Source organism: Mercurialis annua, linkage group LG4 (assembly GCF_937616625.2).
Source record: "Mercurialis annua linkage group LG4, ddMerAnnu1.2, whole genome shotgun sequence".
Classification (NCBI taxonomy): domain Eukaryota; kingdom Viridiplantae; phylum Streptophyta; class Magnoliopsida; order Malpighiales; family Euphorbiaceae; genus Mercurialis; species Mercurialis annua.
Window position 1 is genome coordinate 31679466 of NC_065573.1, and position 27453 is coordinate 31706918.

At 28.7% G+C, this 27453-nt stretch overlaps 2 protein-coding genes across 2 annotated transcripts; both read right to left on the reverse strand.

Annotated features, from left to right (window-relative positions):
* Positions 1–11850: 11850 nt before the first annotated feature.
* On the reverse strand, positions 11851–17884 carry LOC126676384 (protein DETOXIFICATION 9-like). Its single transcript, XM_050370575.2, has 7 exons — positions 17562–17884; positions 13523–14067; positions 13075–13161; positions 12939–12995; positions 12624–12862; positions 12279–12484; positions 11851–12199 (listed from the first exon to the last, which is right to left on the reverse strand). The coding sequence occupies exons 1-7, from the start codon at positions 17766–17768 to the stop codon at positions 12128–12130; spliced, it is 1413 nt and encodes a 470-aa protein (XP_050226532.1). The 5' UTR covers positions 17769–17884; the 3' UTR covers positions 11851–12127.
* Positions 17885–21523: 3639 nt separating this feature from the next.
* Positions 21524–26244, reverse strand: LOC126676387 (protein DETOXIFICATION 9-like). The gene is made up of 7 exons (XM_050370577.2): positions 25940–26244; positions 23194–23738; positions 22766–22852; positions 22628–22684; positions 22302–22540; positions 21959–22164; positions 21524–21879 (listed from the first exon to the last, which is right to left on the reverse strand). The coding sequence occupies exons 1-7, from the start codon at positions 26123–26125 to the stop codon at positions 21808–21810; spliced, it is 1392 nt and encodes a 463-aa protein (XP_050226534.1). The 5' UTR covers positions 26126–26244; the 3' UTR covers positions 21524–21807.
* Positions 26245–27453: the final 1209 nt, after the last annotated feature.

A 27453-nucleotide genomic window follows, 5' to 3' on the forward strand; every position in this document is an offset into this window, starting at 1 on the left:
CCTGAATGATATAAACGACGTTGTTTTGTTATTTTTGAAAATGCAAACTGATACACTAAATGACGTCATTTTTGGCAGTTAGGGACTGGAAAGTGGTTTTTCGCTAAGTTGAACGACCAGATAAAAAGAAAATATAATTTAAGGACCAGATAAATAAAACAGTTACTATAATTTAAGGACCTGTAAATAAATTTCTCCTTGTATAAATAAGTGATTCACGTAGCTAACATGCTTTCCTAATTACACTCTGCCTAAAAATAAGTCATCACAATAAGTTAATTTTGTAGGATACGTACATTTCTTATTGAATAGGTAGCTCCAATTAAAGTTAATAATATATAGAATTCTGTAATTTATAACTCCACATAACTTGATCTATTCGGATGAGAATTTACTATATCTGTGGTATATATAAACAAATAAATTACTTTTCAAAATAAAAATTTATTATGTAATTCAAGAACCATTGAATTTGTAATAATTTACAAAATAGACCCTATATTCTGATGATCTAATAGTCACATAAAAAAAATCTTCTCTAATTTTTATTTTTTTTGAAAATCTATCCAAATTAAAAGATGGTAATTTTCTGAAATACATGTTTTGATAATTTATTTGCACTTTTACCTGTCAAGTTTTGACTTTTCTTTTCTAATTTTTTTTATTTACGAAAAATATCTTTTTTTTAATTTCACAAATACCTTTTTCGGTTTCCTATTTCCTATTTCGTTTTTGGTTTTTTCAGTTTGAACTGACCGAACCGACCGATTGCACAACCTTATTTTTTAGTTTTTAATATTTTTTTTATAGATTTTTTTCCTGAAATATTTATTTTTATTTTTTTATAGTGTAACAATAATGTATATATAGTGTTTTTATGGTGTTTTTATAGTGTAAAATTAATGTATATATAGTGTATATATAATGTATTTATAGTGTTTTATGGCATTTTGTAGTGTTTTTATGGTCTATACCATGAAAACACTGCAAATACACCGTAAACACTGCAAATGCACCATAAACACTATAAATGCACCATAGATATATTAAAAAACGGCAGAAATACACCAAAAAAACATAAATATACCAAAAAACACCAGAAATACACTATAAATACACTATAAATACACTAAAACGTGAATATACTATAAAATTACTACAAATGCACCATAAATCAATTTGTTATTTACAAAATCAGCAGCAATAAACAAATCTATGAATAAGAGAAAGACAAAATAAATAATTACATGAATAATGGAACAATTTTATAAATAAAAAATTATGGATCTATAATAATTTATTTATAAAATATTTAAATATTACAAAAAACCTAAAAAATTATACAAAATTAAAAACGAGTCGAGATATCCATAGCGCGAACGGAAGAGACGAACAGACTAGCGTGAATGGAAAAGACGAATGGAAAAACGACCGGAAACGACGAGAAATCTATCAGAAGTAGACGAACGGAAGTGCGAACTGAAAAAGCGAACGGAAAAAACGAACAGAAAAGTAATCGTAGGAGACAAATTGAAAATCAAACGAAAAAGAAGAAGAAAAGAAGAGAGAATTTTAAGAGAAAAAAAGTGGCTACATAAAAATTTAACCTAAAATGAGATGAGACTTCTATATATAGTGGTACTTTTGTAAATAAGTTAGAAAAATAGGTAGCATAGGAAATAAGGGAAAGATGGGTCAAAATGCTATAAATACTTTGTCAAAAACAGGTTTAGGAAAATAATCCCAATTAAAAAGTGTAAATATATTTTTATTTGAAAAGATATTAAATAAATTTACAAAATAGACCTTATATTCTGATGATCTAATGGTCCCAAAAAAAAACAAATCTTTTTTTTTTTTTAAATCTATCCAAATTAAAAGGTATAAATATATTTCAATTTGACCAAATCTTTTTAAATTGATTTAATCGTGCTTACGTGACAATTGAACGTGTAAATTCTTAAAAAAATAGAAAGAAGAAAAAATATCGATTAGCTTAGATAAATTAATTTTGAGAAATATTAAAAAAAATTAGATAGAGTTTTAATAAATTAATCAAATTGAAATAGGTTTAGGACGTATTCATTTTTTAAGTTTAGCTAAGAGATGATATTGTTAGACATTCCTACCCAAATAGGAAAAGCATAAAAAATTGAGTGCTAGGAAAAGAAAGGTTCCCCAAAGGGGCAAGTCTAGAATCGGCTCATGCAATCTTGAAGTTGAATGTGTGGGCAGAGGAGGGACAGAGAGTTTGATACTCTCTAGATCATCCCATTTGACGGGACAAAATGGAATTTAGCATATCTTTATTCTTTAGTGATCACCATTCTATTCTTTTAGGATTTTTTTGAAATTTAATATAGTTGATGAATTGTAAATTTATGAATGTAAAAGTTCTATTGTTTGAATTGGAGATAAATAAATATTTTTGAAATAATTAAGGATTTATAATAATACATTATGTAAAATAAAATGACAGATTTCAATATTCTCACCATCAAACTTGATCAACTATTCATGAATAATTCAAATATAAGTGAATTTAGTCACGGGGATTCAAAATTACAACTTCAAGGACCATAATGCGTCCGCAGCCTTTTATTCTTTTTTTTCTTGGATATATTATTTTGACATAAATATTTTTAGCTCTTGCGGGATAAATTATAAATATTAGAAGATGGTAGATTTTTAAAACTTATGAGTTTTTATTAATTTTTGTCATAACACACGATTTGTTCATGTATATGGATTTTATAACTTTATGGATTTTGTTCATTTAAATTATCCGATTCAAACAGAGTTTTGAGATAAATTAATTTAGCCGACTCATATTATATTTCAAATCTTTGTTTCATGGAGGATGTTGCAAATCTTTATCATAGAATAAAGATAAAAGGTGTAAAAAAAATCATCTTTATCTCTTTTTTTAATTATATTCTGACTTTATACAATCGTCAATTTTGTTTAAATATACAACTTTCATTTTCAGTTGTATCTAAAAATACTAAATTGACCTTTTTTATTTAGACAAAGTATAAATAAGTCATACATTATCAATTTTTCGAATGAAAAAGAGTTCAAATAAGTTATTCATAAGAGTAATTTTTTGATTTTCTCTTAAGTGAAAAAATGTCCAATTTATAAAATTGGGTACAATTGAAAATGAAAGGTGAAAATTTGGATAAAATTGACGATTTTACAAAACCAAGATATAATTGAAAAAAAAAGACTAAAATGTGGGTCTTTTATATATAAGACATTTCGCCAAAAATAAAATTATTGTTTTTTTTTGTTTTTTTGAGGAATGTGTTTTATTTTAAATGAATGATATTTATGTTATTGAATTGTCACAAATGTTGGCGGGAATCTGTTCTTGCCTAGTTCCGAGAATCCGAGGATCTATCAAATAACTTGGACGATGAGTGACCCATATCATATGCATATATGCATATGTATAGTTTAGTCCAAAATATATATTTTACCCTGAAACTTCAGGCCTTTGGTCGCTATCACAATTATACTTAGGTGATAATCAATTTAATACTTAAATTTGATATACATTTTTTGTATCCATGCATGTACTTTCAGTAAGGGTGAGACCTTCACTTCTCTGGATAAAATGTTGATTAAACCCATAAAATTAAAAAAATTAATAAAAGTGAGCCAGTTGTTTTGATAAATTAATTCGATTATTTTATATTATTAACTTTTTGAAAAATATAAATTTATTATTTGTTAATCTTAACCACATCCCATATTTAATTTTTATAACAAATTAACTATTTTGTGCTGTATTTACAAATTAATAAATTCATTTTTTATTTTAGAGATAAAATTAAAATTTATTAATAATATAAAATTAAAAGTAGCTTTGAAACTAATAATTATTTATGTTAACTAATTATAAGTTACATAGTATTTACTAATAAAGTATAAAAAATAGAATATTAGATTTGACAAAGACAAAATTCCATAAGTTGAGTATTATAGTTTTTAAAATAAGAGTATTATTGTTGAAAAATGTATTTATTATTTAATTAACAAGTCTTAGTTGTCGTATCTTTATAGTTTAAATTTTTTAAATACATCCAAATATAATTTAACAATATAATTTTTTAATTTACGTAATATATAAAAAAGCTATGCGTGATGCGTGTTTTGACGTTTTTATTTTTTATAACATAAAAAAATTACTAAGTTCAGGTATTATTAATTTATCAACATGTATAATTAAAAAAAAGTATTTGTGAGAAAAATTGAACCTACCCTATAACTGTTGCTTAATGTTTATATTTTTTTTAAAATTATCAATGATTTTTATTAGAGCGGTGATGATTTTGATTTTGGGAGGGAGGTATGGGGCAAGGACATATTAATTGGCTGGAAAATGAGACTAATTCTAGCGCATATTAATTGGCCCCGTCATATCATTCATATAATAATAAAATAATAAAATGTGTCCAAATTCATTTTTTTCATATTCAGATTTTGTATATTTTATTACTTTATTTATAAAATAATGTGGAACAACAAATATATATAAAAGAATTATTGAAATAAAAAAGAGATTTTCCAACTTTATCTTTTCATCTCCTTTGGCAAGTTGCATGCCTGCCTAATCCCTGACGCCACCAAGATATTCACCCATCACTTGCTCTAATTAATAGATGCCAATCTATATTGTAAATATTAGCATCTCTACACTCTAATTCTTTTGGTTACAACTTTACAGCATAATCAAGGATATTAATTCATTTCATTAAAAAAAAGGATATTAATTTTTTTTTATGAGAGATAGACCTATTTTTTAGGGTTAGTTGTTAGTGGAGGTTAGCAGGAGTTAGTATGTCTTTTTTATTTACTAGTACTAATATTTCAGATTTATTCATTTCTGAATCCTATGAGGCTATGATTGAAATTACTGTTGTCGCATGAGTAAAACTAGATTAAAACAGGATATAATCAATCATGAGTTCAATAGCCGCATTTTATAACTAAATTGGATAAATTTATAAAAGTGAAAAAACTCTTTTAACTTTATTTTTTAACTTTATAAAAAAGAAATTTTAAAATTTTACTTTTAGAGAAACCAATTCATCCACTTTGATTAAAAAAGTAATATAAATATGTATGTCTTGATTTATAACCGAATCAATCTTGCTCGCAAGATACTCGAAATTCGGCTCGATTAAATTGACTCAAGATTGATTTTTTTAAAAATTATATAAAAAAAAAGATTGATTTTTTAAGCTAATTTAGTAAATGGGTTCGTCACAATTTTAGCGATACACGACTTGAAAGCTCGCGAATAACCTCGATCATATATTTCTATGTTAATTTGATATATTATTATTTTAATTTTAAACTTTAAATATTTAATTGATATATTTTTTCTAAAAAAAGAATATATATTATAGGTAATTAATATTTATTTATATATTTATAAATTAAAGTATTTAAATTTTCATTAATTTGTTGAATAACTTACTTTTGATTTAAATTTATTAATTAAAAACGAGATTCGATTAAACTTGTTGAGCTCGTGAGCTTTTGATGGACTCAAGAAATACTCGATATAAAAATTCAAAACTCAACTCGAAAATAAACAAGATTATCTCAATTTTCTCTCAACTTCACTCGACTCATTTAAACCCCTAAGTTCCTAACTATAATTGACTTAAACAGCTAAGTGCAAGTCTACAAAAAGAAAATTGTGTAAACAACTAAGTGCAAGTCTACAAAAAGAAAAATGTGGATTTTCAAAGAAAGATAGGGTGGCACACAAAAAGAAAAAACTGTTGCTGCTGATAAGGTGGGTTGAGAGATAAATGACTTCAGGTTCTGAATAATGCTAGCTTTCGACAATATATTTAAAATAAGGTGAAATGTACAATTTAGTCCATTTATTTGACAGTAGCTAAGATTTTTATACAAACCTTATTTTTCCCACTTTTACTAAATATACTCACAACTCGTTTGGAGTAGGCGTGGCGTGGCGTGGCGCGGTGCTATTTAATTTTTAACTTTTGTTTTTGTTGATTACACTCTTCATTCTGTTATTTACTTGTTGAATAGTACATGTAATTATCCGAATTTGTAAACTTATTTTTTAAAAACATTTTTGTCAGTTTTGCCTTCTATAAATAAGCAATGTGTAGTAACAAATCTAATACGGACTTGTAACGCTATATATATTCATTTAAGAATATCATATAAAAAGTGAGAACAAGTGGTGAAACTAAAATGATGTAGAAATTTCTACTTTTTGTTGGCTATAAATAGAGGTGAAGAAGACACAATATTTTCACAGCAAACCTGAAACAACATATATACATCTCCTCCCTCTAAATTTCCTCACACCATAGATTAGTAGCCAAATCAAAAGATCTTTGTCTCTGTCTGTGTGTGGATGATATCTATTAAGATGGAAGCTTAAAAATGGGTTTAATGAGTAGTATATGATATATGTGAGGAGGCAGTACTGGTGATGTTGTTGACAGAAGATAGAGAGCACAGATGATGAAATGCATGGACTCTGCTGCATCTCACTCCTTTGTGCTCTCTATTCTTCTGTCATCACCTTCAGCCCCTCTAATTCCATTTTTAATTTCTTTTTCTTTCTGTTGCACTTTTTATTTGTGTATTTTCCAACTTTTTATGTGCAGTGTCATCAACCTGCTCAACTACAGCCTAATATAATATCTATGTTACACGGAAATAAAACGGCGAAACGAGAAGCAGTAAAACGATATTCATGCAAAACTAGGTTATAAACTGTAGGGTACGGACATAACACTCCTGTATAATATAGCATAAAAGTTTATCAGGTGGATTTTGATTTTTTGATAAAATAATTTTATATATTTATAATTTTGGCCGTTTTTAAAGATAAAATTAAAAAGAATGAACACTCGTTCGCACATCAAAATTATGGATATTTAAAATAATTTTGCTTCATTTTTTTTATCTTTTCTGATCCACAAAATTTGTTTTTGTTTTTACAAGTTGATTATCACATCTGTTCATAACTAAACCTAGGGGGATTCTGATTACACCCATCATGTCCCTCTCGATCACCAAAACAATTTTCTCAAAAAACCCTAATTCGCAAACCATTAAATGCATAAATATACAAGTTTATTGTTACAAAATACCTAAATCAATTGATGATCAGCTGTTCTAGTTTAACCCGAGATTTCAAGTTTGAGTACATACACAGATGCGAAAAAATTTGATTGGGAGAGTTTTGGCGACCATATATAGGAGTACTGCCTGACCCGAATCCAGGTTAAAACTGAACTAATTACAAAAAAAATGTATGGAATTGATGTATATAGCAAGATGAGTGAAGAATTCCTGAGATAATAATCCACAGGATATCCTTCTTCGTCATTCTTCAGAATCTAATACTGCACTCTATGACTTTAATTTCCATTCAGCTGCTTATTCTGCAACTGATCGCCAGAATTTTCAGGTAAAGTACTACATTAAGAATATTTTAGCACTTTTAAGTATTTAAATAATTTTTGGGTTACTTAATTTGGGTTAGTTTTTAAAACTCTAACTATAAATAATTACCATATTTTATTAATTTAGTTTAATTATTTGAGCTTATTTAAAAGCAAAAGATAAATAAGTTGTAGTTCAATAATTTACTACTATAATCTATTTTAAAGTTTTTTGAAAGAAAAAAAAAACTCTTCTATCTAATAAAATTGTTCAGTTTATCATTTACAAAGACTTTAAGAAAATACTATTAATGTTTTAAATTTTTTACAAAACTATTTTTATTTTTTCTTTGATACCCTTATTTGATATGATAACTAATTCATTTTTTTTTTTGGAATAATGACAATATATCGTGTACTTCAAATAAGGGCAACTTAAAATGAATTTTAAAGATAGTGATTACTGAAAAGGGATAAATATTTGAAAATTTCTTTTAGAACACCATCTTTTTTTTTTCTGTCAAATATAGAAATCGGCTTTTTGCACACCCTATCGGATTTTTGTACATTTTTTTCTCTTATCTTTTGTATTTATCAAAATGACCTTGTATAGTTTTTTAATTTTAAAAATATCCTTTTGACTTTTTATTTTTAATGTGTTTCTTTTATTCAATTTTTTAATATTTTTGGTGGTGTTTTTATAGCATTTTTATGGTGTTTTTCTATGATGTTATTATAGTGTATTTATGATATATTTTATATAAATGCACCATATAAAAAAATCATAAAAACGTAAATCAATTTGTTGCGTACGTCGAAATCAGTAGAAAAAACACCATGAAAACTCAAAAATACACTATCAAATACAAGTTATAATGATAATAAACACAAATCACGATAAATATTTCATTTTTCTCCTATCACTACAATAATTTTCTTATTTGGCAATAATAATTTTTACATCTAAATTTTTTTTTGCTAGTAAAAGATATTTTGCAGTAATAATTTTATAATTTTTTTATAAAATCATGTATTCTAAATTTTAATTTTGGAAATTTAGTACTTATTTCACGTCACTGTGGTTTTGGAAAATCAATTCAATTTAAAACTTGATCTGCGGAATGCATTCTACTCTCAAAAGAAAAAGTAACACACTAAAGTAAACCCAAGATTTATGTTTGTAGTATATTTTTAAATGGGTTAAGTTTTAAATTATTTACGAGTTTAAATCTTAATTACTTTTTTGTCCATAAATATTAAAAGAAAAATAATTTTATCCTCACGTTTTAATCCTTCAACTAAAATCCTTTTATAAAAATATTTTAATTATTTAAAATATAAAAATTAAGCAGATAATAGTAGTTTTTGTCAAATTGAGAGGAAAAATATTAATTCGGAGTTAATTTATCAAGGTAATTAGTAATTAACTCCTTTTAAATATTATACATCTTTTTCTCACCAGACATTCTTTTAGAACACGTTCATCTATAAAGATTATTCTCACATAAATAAAATTAATTACTTTAATATCAATTTGAAAATAATAATTTTTTTATTATTATTGGCTGATCAATTGGTTATATATATAAAAAGTATAAAAAAAAAATTAACAGTTTAATTAAAAACAATAATATTTTTATTTGGATTTTTTTAGTAGATCATTTGTTACGAACCACACTCGTATAATTTATTTATAATTCAAATTTATTGAATTATATGAATATAGTCTTTGAAATTTCCGCCTTAAAAATAATTTTATTTATTGTAAGAAAGGTTCAAAACTTATTCTAGAAAATAAAATCCCCATCAGAATATGGAAAATCTAATTTCATGCATTTGAATAATAAATTTGGTCACATTTTTATTTTTCTTTTTTATAATTGGAATGGAGGAAATGTATGTGGAAAGAATTTAATTAACGATCCTAACATTTTATGTCTAACACTTATACTATTTGAGATACAGCTCGTTGGTGTCACGATTTATTTTGGCAGGGTTGTTAGTTGTCTTAACTTTTATTATCTACCAGTCTAATTTACAACTACTTGTCTAAAAACGTTTCTACAACATTCTATCAGTATTTACTATTTCCTTTTTACAAAGATGATCAACTTCTTCGCACTATAAATACAAATCACGTCAATGAATACAATACAAATTTTCAAGAGAATGAAACATCACAAGGATCCTCATCCGCCTCCACCATGGCGGCCTCCAGTGCCGCCGCCGCCACCTTTTGCACAGCCACCACCACTTGACCCTCGTGCTCCACCACCATCAAGTTCACGTCCCCCACCTCCTCCTGTAGTTGTTCATCCTCCTCCTCCGCAACCACATCCACCAACTGATCATTGTCCAGTACCATCCCCTCCTGAAGTACTTGTTTATCCACCACTACCTCCTCCAGACCAGTGTTATTAAAAGCGCTCGCCTGAGCGCGAGGCGCCACAGACTGATGGCGCCTCCAGACATTCCAGTCGAGGCGCCTTCAGTAAGGCGAGCGCTTTATTTGCTTAAGCGCTCGCCTTGGCTCGCCTTGGAAGATGGAAAAAGCACGCTTTATTGAATTTTTGTTTTTTTACGTTTTTTAGGTGACTTTTACTCTAATCTAGACATTCCTATTTGATAGCCTTAATTAATGCCTTAATTAATGCTTTAAATGGATTTAACTTAGGAAATTTAAAAGTCTTTTAGGAAGTCTAAAAGTCTATTCAAGTCTCTATTTAAGTGTTTAGGTTTAAGTAAAACACAATAACTTCAAATTAAAATATACATTCAGTAGAAAAAAAAGAGCAGAGCCTTTTATTCTTTTTTCTCACGCCATGGATAGCCAACCTCAACCATGCACTGATGGTTCAACACCCACTGAAAAGAAGAAGGATCCAGGATGGAAATACAACTACTTGCAAATGATGGAAATCCATATGATCCAGGATGGAAATCCATATGATCAACAATGAAATTGATTCAGATGTGGATGAAATTGAAGGATATGAGAGTGGTGGTGGAGCTGAATTTGATGAAAATGTTGATGGATATTTTAGTGATTGACTTTAATTCCTTATTCTGATTAGTTGTAAGATCGTCTTTTGTTGAAAGTTGAAACTCGTTTTGATTTTGGTATTGGATGATAAGTATTTAGGGTTAGGACTACTATTATAGATCTATTAGCTTTATGATTATGGTTTAAATTTAGAAATTTAAGAGTTTTATATTTATGATTTATGATTTTTAATTAAATATATATATAAATATATATATTTAATATTTTTAGGTATTGGCGCCTTACTTCGATAAGGCGATCGCTTTTTTAGCGCTTCTCGCCTCGGGCGATATATGGCTATCTCGCCTTGAGAGCGCCTTGCGCCTTAAACAACACTGCTCCAGACCACCACCAGGTCCACCACCATCCCTGATGCCTTATCACCATCACACAAGCTTATGAGCTTAAAGGAACAAGTATAATATTGTTCCGGCTATATATTTGCTACTTAATTTGGCAATCTACTTAATTGTCATATTTTAAGTGTTGTAAAATATTGCTTCCTTTATTTAGTAACTATGTACTTCTCTTTTATGAAGTGAATAATACCAGGTTGATTAGTGTAATTGCTTCTAACCTGTTTTGTTTGAGCAAATTATTATTGAAGAGTAGCCCTCCATTAATTCAAAAAATTATAAATTTTCAAAATAGAATTAGATGATTAAATTTTGAAATAGAAAAATATATTCATATAGACTCTAGGATAGCAAAATTTAAAAATACTATTAATTGTTAGTAATTATGTGCTTTTTGTAATATAAAAATCAATTATACACATCCTCCAAGTGTTTTAATATTTTTATACTAATTTAATAAAATTAGTGAATTAATAAGTAACATCTAAAACATAAAAAAAAAAATTAAAAAAGTGAAATTGGAGTATTAAACTACTACTGACATTACTAAAGATACATGTTATATTCGTCAAAGAAAAGATACATGTTATTATTGCGTAGTTGTATTTTTTTATTACATTTTGATTAATAATGTTATATATTTTTTTCAGTGCAGTTTTTCGACTTGAATTATTCCATGTCACAACCATATTTCATGTGGCAACCCTTTTTTTCATCAAACTCAATCCGTCATATCAGTTCGTAGAAATTATTCAAAAATATAATATCTCCCTTTTTTTTTCTTCATTTCTCAACTTCTATCATTCTATTCAAAAAAATGAATTTTCGTCATCATTCCTGTTCATTTGAACCATTATCAATATTTAAAAAATTAATATAATTGATAATCGGTGTTAATTTTAATAATATTGAATGAATTTTTTAAAAAATGGACTAAATGATATATTATTGGACTTAAAAGTTAAAACAATGAAAATAGAAAGTTGTCGTTTGGCTTAAAAAGTTAGAAAAATTAACCAAACAAGAAGTTATTAGACAAGCAAAGTTTACATCTGAGTAAAATCTCTCTAGTCCACCATTATATACACACGCACACAGTATTGCATAAATACAGATCAGATAAATGATTATGGTCTGAATTCTATACAAATTCTAGTCATGGACATTTGCTTAGTTAACATCTCCATTTCTTTCATAGACTTCATATGAAATAAATCAGAAGCTCTTTTTATGAATTGTTAAGAACCTATGGCACTTCAATTGAGCTAAAATATCCTTCTTTAAAGTTCTATCTCACTATCCACTATTTGCTGAGATGGCCCCTTGAATATTCTTTCCTTTGCCATATGTGCCTGAAATTTTACAAAAACATCAAAATCTGTTATCTAAAACTTGCTTAAACATCTTCATTCATCACGTCAAGAATTAAACCTGTTTTTGCCAATTTGTTGAAGCAGTTATGGCTGCAAGCAATACTACTTGTACAATTGAGCCTGTAAGCACTCCAGCCCAAAGCCCTTTGCCTTTAAGATGAAAAACAAAGCATAATACAACAGATATTGTAAGTCCAACTATGTAATATGAGCCTAAGTTCACAATTGCTCCTATCTTCTGCCACCCACATCCTCTAGCAATCCCTGCCATCAAATACCATCCAACCAATAATCTTTAACGGACCAAAAGACTACCGACAGATTTTCCGACGGAACTTTTCGTGTCGGTATGCACATCACGCATTAAAGATAATAGCAATATATTGAATGTTTATATAGATACCTGAAAGAACTGCTTGTAAGCTATCCATTATAATAGAGAGACAAAGCAGAGGAGCTATTTTAGTTACATAGCTTACAACTTCCTTGTCATTGCTGAAGGCATATCCGAAAATCCTGCGACATCCTAAGAGTACTGTGCTTACTGTAACTGCTTCTGTAATCGAAACTGCTAGCACCACGCGGACAACTGATCGAGCAGCCTGCGGATTTCCTGATCCTAGCTCGTTCGAAACTCGAGTACTATGCCATGAAATGGAAGCATTAAATCAAAATGGATGTAACCCAATGTTTAGCAAAGAAAATGTATGAACTTTACCTAGCTGCAGCGCCAAGACCATATTGTACAAAGTAGTGTAGTGATGTAGTTGTTATGCTGATTATAATGAGCAAATATCAGAAATTAAATTCATGTTCGTGTTCTTGAACAAAAAAGAAGAGAGAAAAAGGCCTACCAAATAGATAGAACTGATGTTTCAAGCTTTGAATCTGGTAGACGCCCAGCAAGCAATGTAATTATCTCAAAAGTCCACCATTCAAGACTACAAAACATCGGCGGAAACAGAAAGAAATATCTATTAAGAAATCGCTTATACGGAAGTTCAAATTACTATGTTGCACGAAAACTTATCAGACTTCTACGTTTTAGTGTTGCATTTCCACTTCTGTAACTCCAAAACTCGTAAAAAAATGAGATTTCTTTTTTTCTTTATTGTTTCATGTGTATGTCAAATTACATATTGCACGAAAATTTATCAGACTCCTAATTATAGTGTTGCATTTCAACTCATGAAACTCCGGAACTCATAAAAATGACATTTCTTGATTTTTATTGTTTCCAGTTTTTATATCCGTGCAGCATATATAAAATCAAAAATGATAAAATAAGTACATAAAATTTACCAAACCATTACGGCAGAAGGCAGGGCGAATCGCCATAACTCACTAATACTCGAGAAAACACATTTCCATGAGAGAGTTCTCGTCTTCTCACAAGAAGAAGAATATCTCATATAAGCAGCAAGAAACATGACATTTAACCAATGACATGCACCAATGGACACTGCTCCTCCAATTTCTCCGAATTTCCATCTATAAATCAAAGCCCAACAAAGCGGAATATGGACAGAAAGAGCTGCTAAAGAGCCGATGAGGATCGGAAGAAGCAAGCATTGGGATTGGAAGTACCGGATTAGAGATTGAAGAATAGCATAGGCAAATAAAGCTGGTATAAGTACAATTGAGTATTTGCAAGCTACTTTTGAGATTTCAGGGTTTAAACCTATTGATATTAGTATTTTGTCCATGAAAATCCATAGGATAGATACAGGAAAACAGATTAAAATCAGTAATATTATTGCACAGTAGATGTAGCTTCCGAATTTTTTGTATTGGCCTGCTCCATATGCTTGCCCGCATAGAGTTTCTAGCGCTCCGGATAATCCTAACTGCTTGCCATAGTAATTAAATTGTTAGTAAACGGTCATTCCGTTCCTTAAATTTTTCATAAGTTAAATTCGGCATGTTTTGATAATTTAATCCATAATCCTCCAAATAGAATAAAAATGTTAAAGAGTATTTTTGCTAGATTGTTTTGCTTATTAGAAAATAGATGTAAGTAGACCTTAGAACATAAGTTACACAAACATGATCTAATGCTTTGACTTAGGTTAACTGTGTCACCAGTTCAATTTCTTTCTTTACTTCGATAAACATTAATTTTTGCCATCTGCATATAGAAATAAAGTGAACAAATTTAATCAAATGTCCGGCTCAAATTCGGATTAATTGCCTCCCAATTTAGACAATAAATAAAGTGACATCGAATATGGGGCAGTTATACAAACAAAGTGGGCAAAATTGATACTCCTCCATTCTGAAATAGTTGTCGCTTTAGCTATTTTCACACAAATTAAGGAATCAATAAATATGTCTAAAATTATAAGTATTTTTATTAAATTAGCGATTTTTGAAATTTGTTAACATTAATTAGTATGACTCTTTATTTGTATTTTTGTATTCTTTCAATAAATTAATGAGGGATATATGTGGAAAAATAGTAATAAATGCTTTCTTGGTATTCTAAAGTGAGAAATATTATGGAACAAAAAAATATCCCTAAAGCGACAATTATTTCAGAATGGAGGGAGTACCAGCTTGGGTGGCAAAGTCAATTTTAGTACTGTGTGGTTCAATTCTAGTGAATTCAATTCTTTGAGTGATACTACCTAGACATTGTTTCGATCGATGGAATTTGAGTGATCAATTCTATACAATCCATAAATTTAAACAAAATTCATCGGTTGACAAGAGTAAAATCAAATGTTGTGACAATCTATGGATTTTTAGATTTCATTGTCTTTCAAAATTCATCATTTGAATTCCCACCTCCTAAGTGGAAAAGTTGAAATCCATCATTTTCAAAGAATGATGGATTGTTTTAAAATTTTATTAATTCAAAAACATCCCTACAAATTCATGAAATTTATATTCATTCGAAACAATAAAATTTATAAAAGTATAGATTTTACATTCCATAAATTTAAAATTCATAGATTTAGAAAATTGCATTAATTTCAAAATCTTTCAATCTATACAGTATGAATTTCATTTGAAATTCATATTGTTGCATTTAGTATCACGAAAATTAATTATGCAAGCAATATTTAAAAAATTAATTGAATTTTATGCTTGGTGTAATATTAAATTTAATTAGATTTTCACGTAACTTTTTAAAAAATATTATCACTTAAACTTTTAATTGTTTCACATAATGTTAAATTTATAAATTTTCACGTAAATATTTTTTTTTCAAAAAAGTTCCCTCATTAAAATTTTCACTCTGAATTTTCTTCTAAAGTATTTGATTTTTTTCGAGATATCGTTTTTAAAACACCGCTATAAAGTTCATTGATGTGTCTTTCTAAGATTTATGAATTTTTCTCTTTGCTAATTTTTTTTAAAAAAAAATTATGTATCTAAAATTTATGAATTTTTTCTGTTTAAAATTTATAGTTGCTTTTTTAAAAAAATAAAATTATCCCACTAAAATTGAATTTCTCTCTTTAAAAATTTTTCTCTATTAAATTTTTGTTTAAATTTTATCTCTATTAAATTTTTGTTTAAATTTTATCTCTCTAAAATTTATGAATCTTCCCTCTTTAAAATTTATGCATTTCGATCCTCTCTAAGATTTTTTGGATTTACGAGAGAATATATAAATCTAAACTATACTTAAATTTGATAGTATGTTTTAAAATTGTTTAAGATATTTTCATTTATCGTAATAAAATAGTATGTTTTACCTCAAGAAATTCATTCATAAATTCTTGATTTAGTCAGTATACGAAATAAGGATAACCTATAATTTTATGAAATTAGGATATAGAATTCCAAAGGTTTAGTAACAAACCAAACACATATCGTGTGTGGAATTTCAAAATGAATTATTTAAAAGGTATATGTATGTAGGGCTGGCAATTTCCTACACGACCGTTAACACGACACGACATAAAATTAAATGGGTTCGGGTTGAGCTTACATGGGTTTGGTCATAAACGGGTCAACCCGTTTATGACACCGTTAAATAGCGGGTTAAACAGGTTAAACCCGCCTAACCCGTCTAAAACACGTTGAAACACATTTAAATCTATTTATTAATTATAATAATTAACTAAGTTATTATATGTGACCAAATATACTCATATAATGCATATTATTTATTAATTATTATTTTTTGTATTGAGATTTATGGTTATTTTGGAGTTTTGTTGTTTAATTATATTCATTTAATTAAAAAATATGTTAAACTAGTCATTAATAAATGTGTTAAACAGGATAAACATGTGATCTGTTATGACCTGTTTTGATAAACGGGTTAAACAGTTCAACACGTGTTAACCCGTTTAATAAACGGATCTGGTTCGGGTTTGATATTTTGACAGGATTAGTTAAACGGGTCGGGTTCGATTGAGACAAAACTGTCCATTTTTAAATGAGTACACGACACAATTATGACACGATAACACGAATTGCCAGCCCTATACATATGGCTTATTTGTTCAACTATTATTTCCAACTACTTTCAAACTCACTACTAAAAAGTTACAATCTCTTCGCTTTGTGTCATGTTTTGGAACTATAGACCAGGCTCCTTTTGCCTCTCGAAAGCGAGAAAATCATTTGAATCTAACAGCCCCTCAATTTTAAAAGTAGAAGCATTGAATTCAGAGAAATTTTTAGGTAGACTCGATCCACCACGTAATCTGTAGACTAAATCTATTACTTTGGATACAATATTTTTACTCCTTTTTAGGCGAGATTTAACATTTTCACAAAGTTTCATGCGAAAGTAATCTTTACATATTATGTGTTAATAAATAAAAAAATAAGTTTTAAGTTTATATCAACGTAATTGTTTTTTTGTTTCACTCTAAGTGAAAAACATTATTTTTTATTAAATTTTTATTTTATCTGATAATGTTTATATGTTATATTTTTAATCTAATTTTTTTATTCTTTTAATTAATATGTTTTGAAAATTAATTAATATCTTTCGAGAAAAGTTGATTAAATATGAAATAATAAAAAATATAAATACTTTATTTTATTTTATTTATTAAACTATTTTAAGTGTTGTATAAAGAAATTTTTGTCAACTTATTTGAAATAGCATTAAAAAAATTGTCAAATCGTGTATGTAACCGTTTAAAATTTGGTGGTCAGAGTTTTGCCTTCTGTAAGGGACCTACCCGGCTCAAATGGGATTTAGTTTGAATGTAAAAAAATTAATTGTGTCGTTTCATAGTTAGAACCCGTTCAGGACATCTCACGGTCAAACAAAAAAAATATTTGAAGATCTGAGTTTTGATATTATACTAACGAAATGTAACCGATATGTATAAATAAGGTGGTGGTAGACAGTGCGAAACGAAAGGCTTACAAGGACATCGAAGCCAGTAGCATTGGTGAAGCAAGTGGCGATCGACACACCAGAAAGCGCCGGTAAGTTTCCAAGATGACCGGCCATCATCAGTGAAACGGCCGGCAATAAGTACTGCGACACTGATACGACCACCATTGGAGCCGCCATCAAGCTCACCTTCTTTAGCTCTTGTATTCCACATGCCTTATTCACTTCAGTTTCCATATCTCTGTTAATTTTGGAGTGTCATGTAAATTGTAAATGTTTGCCATTTATATTTGTATGCACTAAAAGAGAATGACGTACATCTGTCTTCTTTCTCATTCTAAACGTGGGTTGGGGATAAATTAGTTTTTTTATATAAAAGGGATGAAGCCAAAAATAATTTAAAGATGAAAAATCTAATAATTTAATATAAAATAATAAATAATAAATAATAAAAAACGGTCAATTTATATTAAAATGAATTTTATGTACTATACAAGCTAATTACTATACTAAATTAATATAATTTTTTTGATTGACCACCTTCATTTATTTCTCGTTGTTGATTATTTAATGAGAAAAGATCAATTCACCTGCTCAACTTTCGTATAAAAGATTAAAAATGTTATTTTCAAAACGAACGGATCAAAACAATTTAGAAATAAGCAAAATTGGATCAAAAAGCCATTCTCATGGTCTCATCTCCGCGTGAAACACACGATCCATTAGGAAATGGAAAAGAGTTTAAAAAAACCTTTAATATTTAGTTCATTTCTTAGATGGATACTTAATAATTTTTAAATTGCAACTATATTACTAACGAGCTATGATTCAAACGGCAATCATTTATCTTTAAATGGAAACTGCATGCCACTAGAGATAAAAATGGCGACGCTGCTAAAGACAAATGATGTGGAGAATGAGGCGGCGACAAACTGCTCGAATGGAGGTGGGCTAGATTTAGGCTTAATTAGGTTCAATTAGGTTAGTTAGGTTTAATTGGATATAATTAGGTTTAATTAGATTTAATTAGAATTTTAATTTTAATTTTTTTATAGTTATAATTAACAGTGTTTTACTGGACCGGCTAGTCGAATCGGTTAAACTGAAAACCGACCATTGATCTAGTCTAAAAACTGCTAAAAAACAAATTTGCACTTGGACCTGATCAAACCGAAAGAACTATATTGAATTAGCTATTAAATAGGTGAACCGGTCGTTGAACCGGAAACTAGAATAAGCGACATAAAAATTTATCGCTAAAGATGTAAAATACCATTGTTAATCCCATATTTTTTATTTTTAGATTTTGTTATCAAACCGATTGAACTGCTTGTTGAACCGGTGGCTTCACCAGTTTGGCCACCTGTTTAATTTTTAACACACTGATGAGCCATTTCTTTGTTAATTATGGGTTTTTTTGGCTACCGAATTTAGAGTTCTAGATCGATAATAGGATTTCAATGTATTTTTACTTTTTTATAATTTTGATTTACGATGTACTTTGACAGTTAGATTGTATTTTGGGTTTAATTTCTTAATATCATAATCTGTTGTTAAAAAAAATTAGATCTCATTTTTATATTCCTTACTAAACAATCATTTGATGGTTGTGTTATTTAATATAATTTTTTTAATATGATATATGTACTTAATTTTAGATCAATTTTCGTTTTCATTTCCTGCTTACTGTGTTGCAATTGAATATATGAAAATGAAAATAAAATTGTTATAATAGTTTAATTATATATTTTCATTCTTTAATTTGTATTTATAAATTAAATTATTTTAATAAATCATTAATTGTATAATAAATTGATGCGAGGGATAATTTTTTTTTAAACCAAAAATATATTATTTTATTAGTTGACTTAAAAATATTAAATAATATATGGTTTAGCCTAAATAAATTATAAAAAAAGGCGGATGAATAGATAGTTTGACCCCTGAACTTATACCCTTTTACCCATCTAACCTACAAATTAATGTCTCACCTATCGAACCCCTGAACTTGTTAAATAATCCGATTTAACCCCCGAACTTGATAAATACGTAAACATTGAACCCCTCCGTACACAATTTTTTCTTGAATGTTTCAAGTGACAGGTGGACCTGAAGGGTTCAATATTTATATGTTTATTAAGTTTAGGGGTCAAATCGGATTATTTAACAAATTTAGAGGTTCGATAGGTGAGATGTTAAGTTTAGGGATTAGATAAATAAAAGGGTACAAATTCAGGGATCAAATTATGTATTAAACCAAAAAAAAAGGCTAACAACATATCATCTTATAAAAGATAATACCCCCTTGAATTAGGGGTGTGCATTCGGTCGGTTCGGTCGGTCGGTTCGGTCACCGAACCGACCGAAACCGAATTAACCGAACCCGAAATATTAGAAATTTTCAAAACCGAACGGAACTATATTAAAATCGAACCGAAACCAAACCAAAATAATATTTTGGTTCGGTCGGTTATTTCGGTTAACCGAAATAACCAAATTTTATTAAAATTAATTAATAAAAAATAAAATAAAAAACAATAATTTTAATACTAATTTATAATTTAAGTACAATTTTAGGGGTTTTAGTAACTAAATTCTAAAAAAATTATAAAATTACCTTAACTATTTTTAAAAAATTACAAAAATAACACAATTAATATATATAATTCGGTTATTTCGGTCGGTTCGGTTAATTCGAAAATTCCATAGCCAAAACCAAACCGAACCAAATTAACCAAACTTTTTGAAAATGAAAACCGAAACCGAACTGAATTAACCAAAAACTGAACCAAATTAAAATTTCGGTTTGATTCGGTCGGTTAATTCGGTTTTAACAGAATACTGTACACCCCTACCTTGAATATAATTTTCGATTGCGCCACTATTGGGGACTGATGAGTCTGAATTGGATGACACAAGGCAAAATATTGAAAGACTCATTACTTCAACGTAGGACTATTTAGAGGGAGGAATTTCTCACTGAACTAAAAAATAATGAAGAAAAGATCAATGCGCTTCCTAAACTTGTGATACGGGATCGTTTAACTCAATTTTTACTTTTTTCAGCAATTAATTCCAAAACTCTTCATTTTTGGGGCAAATAATCTAATAATTTATATTTTTATTATAAAAAAGTGAATTTAGGATAATTATATCATAATAATTAGAGAAGTATCTAATTAATTTTTTACATTATTCACCTCCGATTTTTATTTTACACGTTTTAAAAATACAATTATGGGGTTATTTGATCCAAAAATGAAGAATTTTGGGATTAATTGTTCAAAAAAAGTATAAATTGGGTTAGATGACTCCGTGTCACAAGTTTAAATAGCGCGTTGAACCTTTGTTCAAAAAATAATACTCCCTCCGTCCCAAATTAATAGGCAGTTTATGAAAAATATAAATATTAAAAAATTTAACAAATTTATATAGCGGACTGTCGTTAAACTAAAATAAACTGTAATTATTAAACTATAATAATAAAAATTCTAAATAATTCCACGAAATAAAATATGGCGTCATATATCTCTCTCATTTTTTCTTCATTTCTCAACTTCTATTATCTTATTCAAATAAAATGAATTCCGCTCATTCCAACCATCATCTATGTTGAAAAAGTTGATATAATTGATAATTGTATTTAGCCTAAAAAACCGAAAAAGGTCAAACCTTTTTTACAAAAATCCAAACCTTTCAATTTTATCCAGTTTGTCCTAAAAAGCATGATTTTATTTCAATTTTTTCCAACTATACAATTTTACTTATGTGACACTGATGTGTGGCATGCCACATCACACCACATAGCCGCCACATGAAGAAAATTACATAATTGGACAAGTTGAAACGAAATCATGTGTTTCAGAACAAATTGGATGAAATTGAAAAATTTAGACTTTTACAGAACTTTTATGAAAGATTTGCCCTTTTTTTGTCATTTAGCCTTATTTTTAATTTTACTAGAATTGAATGACTTCCAAAAAAAATTTGGACCAAATGAAATAATATTTGGCCTAAAACATTTAAAATCTCCTAATAAAATCCTGTATTCCACCATTATATACACACAATTGCATAAAACTAGAGCTCTAGGTAATACATAACTAATAAAGGATTATGGTTTGAATTCTATACAAAACCTAGTCATGGACATTTGCTTAACTAACATCCCCATTTCTTTCATACGTTTTGCATTGAAAAAAATGCATAATCTTGAAGCTCCTTTTATGAATTGTTAAGAACCTATGGCACTTCAATTGAGCTAGAATATCCTTCTTTAAAGTTCTATCTCACTATCCACTATTTGCTGAGATGGCCCCTTGAATATTCTTTCCTTTGCCATATTTGCCTGAAATTTTACAAAAACATCAAAATCTGTTATCTAAAACTTGCTTAAACATCTTCATTCATCACAGCAAAAAGTAAACCTGTTTTTGCCAATTTGTTGAAGCAGTTATGGTTGCAAGCAATAGTACTTGTACAATTGAGCCTGTAAGCACTCCAGCCCAAAGCCCTTTGCCTTTAAGATGAAAAACAAAGCATAATACAACAGATATTGTAAGTCCAACTATGTAATATGAGCTTAAGTTCACAATTGCTCCTATCTTCTGCCACCCGCATCCTCTAGCAATCCCTGCCATCCAAAATCATCCATCCAATAATCTTTAACGGACCAAAAGACTACCGTCAGATTTCCCGACGGATCTGTTCGTGTCGGTATGCATCACGCATTAAAGATAATAGCAATATATTGAATATTTATATAGATACCTGAAAGAACTGCTTGTAAGCTATCCATTATAATAGAGAGACAAAGCAGAGGAGCTATTTTAGTTACATAGCTTACAACTTCCTTGTCATTGCTGAAGGCATATCCAAAAATCCTGCGACATCCGAAGAGTACTGTGCTTACTGTAACTGCTTCTGTAATCGAAACTGCTAGCACCACGCGGACAACTGATTGAGCTGCCTGCGGATTTCCTGATCCTAGTTCGTTCGAAACTCGAGTACTATGCCATAGAATGGAAGCATTAAATCAAATGGATGTAGCCGAAGGTTTATCAGATTCTTAATGATAGAAAATGTGTGAAGTTTACCTGGCAGCAGCGCCAAGACCATATTGTACAAAGTAGTGTAGTGATGTAGTTGTTATGCTGATTATAATGAGCAAATATATCAGAAACTTAATTCATGTTCAAGTTATTGAACTGAAAATAGCAGAGAAAAACGCGTACCAAATAGAAAGAACTGATGTTTCAAGCTTTGCATCTGGTAGACGCCCAGCAAGCAATGTAATTAGCTCGAATGTCCACCATTCAAGACTACAGAAGATCAGCCGAAACAGAAAGAAATAGCTATTAAGCAATCGCATATACAGAAATTCAAATTACTATGTTGCACGAAAACTTATCATTGCATTTCCACTTCTGCAACTCCAAGTAAAACATGACATTTCTTTATTTTTTATTGTTACATGTTTATATGTCAACTTAATTACACATTGCACGGAAACTTATCAGACGTCTACGTTTTAGTGCTGCATTTCTACTTTATGAAACTCCAAAACTCGTAAAAAGTGGCATTTCTTGCTTTTTATTGTTTCATATCTCTATTTTTGTGCAACATAAACTCAAAAAAGATCAAATAAATATATAAAAATTACCAAACCATTACGGCAGAAGGCAGGGCGAAGCGCCAAAACTCACTAATACTCGAGAAAACACAATTCCACGAGAAAATTCTGGTCTTCTCACAATAAGAAGAATATCTCATATAAGCAGCAAGAAACATGACATTTAGGCAATGACACACACCAATAGACACTGCTCCTCCAATCTCTCCGAATTCCCATCTGTAAATCAAAGCCCAACAAAGCGGAATATGGACAGAAAGAGCTGCGAAAGAGCCGATGAGGATCGGAAGAAGCAAGCATTGAGACTGGAAATAACGAATTAGAGATTGAAGAATAGCATAGGCAAATAAAGCTGGTATGAGTGCAATTGAATATTTGCAAGCTACTTTTGAGATTTCAGGGCTTAAACCTATCGATATTAAAATTTTGTCCATGAAAATCCATAAGATAGATACAGGAAAACAGATTGGAATTAGAGATATTATTGCACAGTAGATATAGCTTCCGAACTTTTTGTATTGGCCTGCTCCGTATGCTTGCCCGCATAGAGTTTCCAGTGCTCCAGATAGTCCTAACTGCTTTGCCATAATAATTAAAATATTTAGATAACATTAACTATCCAATCATATTCCTTGTAAACTAATATTTATTCTTATGTAAATTAAATTCGCCACATAAACAAAATAAAATTGGAAATACCTTTATGAATGTAACAAAATAGCTAATGCATTGATTTAGGTTAATTGTGTCACTACAATTAACTCAGTTTAATTTCTTTCTCTACTTAGATGAACAACATTAATATTTGCCATCTGCACATAGAACTAAAGACAATTTAATTTTGAAAGCAGAAGCATAGGATTTAATATTTCTAGTCTATTTTAGGTGGGATTAACATTTTTACAAAGTTTCATGTAAAGATAATAATTTTACATTTGATGTTTTAGTAAGGCTTAACCATTTGAAAGTACACTACCTTTTAGTAAGGCTTAACCATTTGAAAGTACACTACCTTTGCGACTCTTTTCGCCCAAACTTTTAAAAAAAATTGATTTTAATCAATTTTTAAATTTTCAGATTTAATTGTATTATAGAAGCGAAAAAATATTTAAAGAAACTCTCTATTTTACTTTATGTTTGGAAACTTGATGGTAAAGAAAAATTGAAAAGTAGTATGAAACAGTATAAAGATATATTTAAACTATTCTCCATTTTAATTTAAAGGCCAAACTCATCATCAGGTCCCTCTACTCTTTACTTTTTTTTCAATAGGTCCTTCTACTTTAATTTTCCGTTTACGTGTCCTTTTACTTTCAATTTCCTAGTCATTTTGCCCCTCGATGGATGAAATGCGGAGAGTGTGCCACACTCTCCGTTAACTAATAAAATTTTCGTTAAATAATAAAATTTCCATTAACCAATGACATGTTACCATTATTTTTAAAAATAAAAGACAATTTAAGGGACCCAAAATGTTATTTAACCACATAATAAATCCACATGTATAATCCACGTCGTATCATCTTCTCCAAATAAACCCTATCCCAAATTCTTCAAATTTAATTGTGGCTCTTCACTTATTTGGTTTATCAATTTTGTTTTTAATTTTACATGCTCATGTTATAGAGTAAACAAGATCACTTACAGTTCTTACTAATGGTAACAGATGCATCCAATAATGCTTTTGGGCATCAAATGATAAGGAATTTGGAGGTTTGAATTTTTTCTTCATTATTTTACCAGTTGAATCAATTCTTTTTAGTTAATTTATCGGTTTTTCCTTTCGATTGAGAACTTGGGTCATGTTTACATTGCTGCGAAGGAGAAGAAGTCTTGATGTCCGAAAAATTAAAATGGGTGGCAGTGGTTGTGATTTTTTAGGTATAAAGTTAGGTCTTATGGTTTTCATTTTTTTATTGAAATGATGTTTGATTAGGAAAGTTAGAAAGTAATTCTTATTAATTTGTTGTGTAATTCTGGTTTTGAACTGCAAATCTGTTAAAAAAAATAAGGCCATGTATGGTTGGAAAGTTAAACAATAGAAAGAGGAAGAAGATGGTGGCAAATTTATTGTTTTGCCATCAATGTTATTTAAAATTACAATTTATCTTTTAAGTTAAGATTTTAAATGATATAAGTCCTTAATTTATGCCACCTAGACTTTATTTAATGTCATCATTTTTTTCACTCTCAATAATGGAGAGTGAGAACCACTCTCTCCATTCCATCCATCCGGACATGCTGACTAGAAATATCTAAGTAAAAGGACACGTAAACGACAAATTAAAGTAGAAGAGTATTGAAAAAAAAGTAAAGAGTAGAGGGACCTGATAATAGATTTGGCCTAATTTAAACAAATGAATAAAAGTGAAACTAGAACCCAAAATCGACTAAAACGATATTAAAAATATGAGTAAAAATTTGAATTATTTATTGGAATTGATAATCTTTATATATTATATTTTTGAGTTTAATTATTTTTTAAGTAATTTATATCTTTATAAAAACTAATAAATATCTTTCAGGGAAGTTTACTTGAATATGAAATATCTAATAAAAAATGAAAAATAAATTTTTTATTTTATTTAAATTATTTGAATAATATATAAAGAAACTGTTGTCAACTTATTTTGAATAATTTTAAAAAATTGTCAAATATCTGATGACGTATTACGATTTGAAAAACCGAGTTCTGATTTTATACTAACGAAATGTAACCATATGCTAAAAATAAGGTGGTGGTAGAGAGTAAATAAGTGAGAAACGAAAGGCTTACGAGGACAGCGAAGCCAGTAGCATTGGTGAAGCAAGTAGCGATGGCCACACCAGAAAGCGCCGGTAAGCTACGAAGATGACCGGCCATCATCAGTGAAATAGCCGGCAGTAAACACTGCGACACTGATACGACCACCATTGGAGCTGCCATCAAGCTCACCTTCTTGAGCTCTTCTACCATTTCCATATATATTTTTATAAATTGTGGTGTGTCATGTAAATGTTTGCCATTTTATATCTGTATGCCCTAAAAGCGAGTGACATACATGTGTCTACGTTCTTATTATAAGAAACGTGGCTCGGGAATAAATTACTATCTTGTGTAGGGTTTTACACGTATATATAGTCTTGGAATAGAATTACTTGTTGAATATTTAATGCTCTAATTTTATTGAATTAGAATGTCAAAACTTGAAGCACACTCTCCAACTAGTGGTATCATACGTCAACAAAGATCAACAAGCAAATAACGAACCTAAAAATTTGGGTTTAGATATTTTTGATAAAATATAAATATTTTTGAAAATGTATAATCTTTAAAATATTTTTGAATTGTTAGTAATTACATCATTTGGTTGTTAGTACTACTATTTTTAAAATGTATAATCTTTAAAATATTTTTGAATTTAAAAAAGATAAAATGAGAAAAGAAAACAAGACGAAAATATTTATAAATTGTTGCAGAAAGGAAATGGAATAAGACATCTGTTAAATATGTGTCGATCTAACCTAACGACCAAATGATGTGAGGACTGAGGTGGTTGCTTATTATCGAGGTTGTTGAAAGAATTAAAACTCAGATATTATCTTTCTTTTTTTCTTTTTTCAAGTAATACAACTAGTGATGGGTAGGAGTTTAGTCGTCTCAAATACAAATATATACCATATATATGTGCTAATTTACTATGTTGCTTAGATTGACATTAAATCGAATCTATATATTCTTTTCATCCGAGTAATTAAAAATTTATAGAAAGTTATTGAACTTATATTTGTATTTTCAGTTTTGATTTTTTTTAGGTCTAATTGTACAATAAAACCGAAACTTTACGATTTGTTGCAATTTCAACTAAACCTTTTAATTTTTTCAATAATAGTCAATTTGTATTTTTTTTGTTATAATAATAGCCAAATTGGTGGTCTAACTTGTTGTTTTCAATTAAAATATTAGACTATTATTATGTTTTGATGTATAATAATATATTAAAAGTCATAAAAAGTGGTAAAAAAAATTCAAAAAAATTCACATAAAAAGTACAATTTGGCTATTGTTGCAATAAAAAAATGCAATTTGACTATTATTGCTAAAATTAAAAAGTTTAGATTAAATTGCAACAAGTCGTAAAAGGTTTGAATTTTTTTTTCATTAAACCTTTTTTTATTGATAACCATGAACCATCACAAGTGATTGAAATTAAAAAAAAATTAATTTTATTTTAAAGTGAATTTTAAATTTTAAATGAGGTGGGATTTGATTGTTATATTGGAAATATTCTTATAATATTAATTAATAAA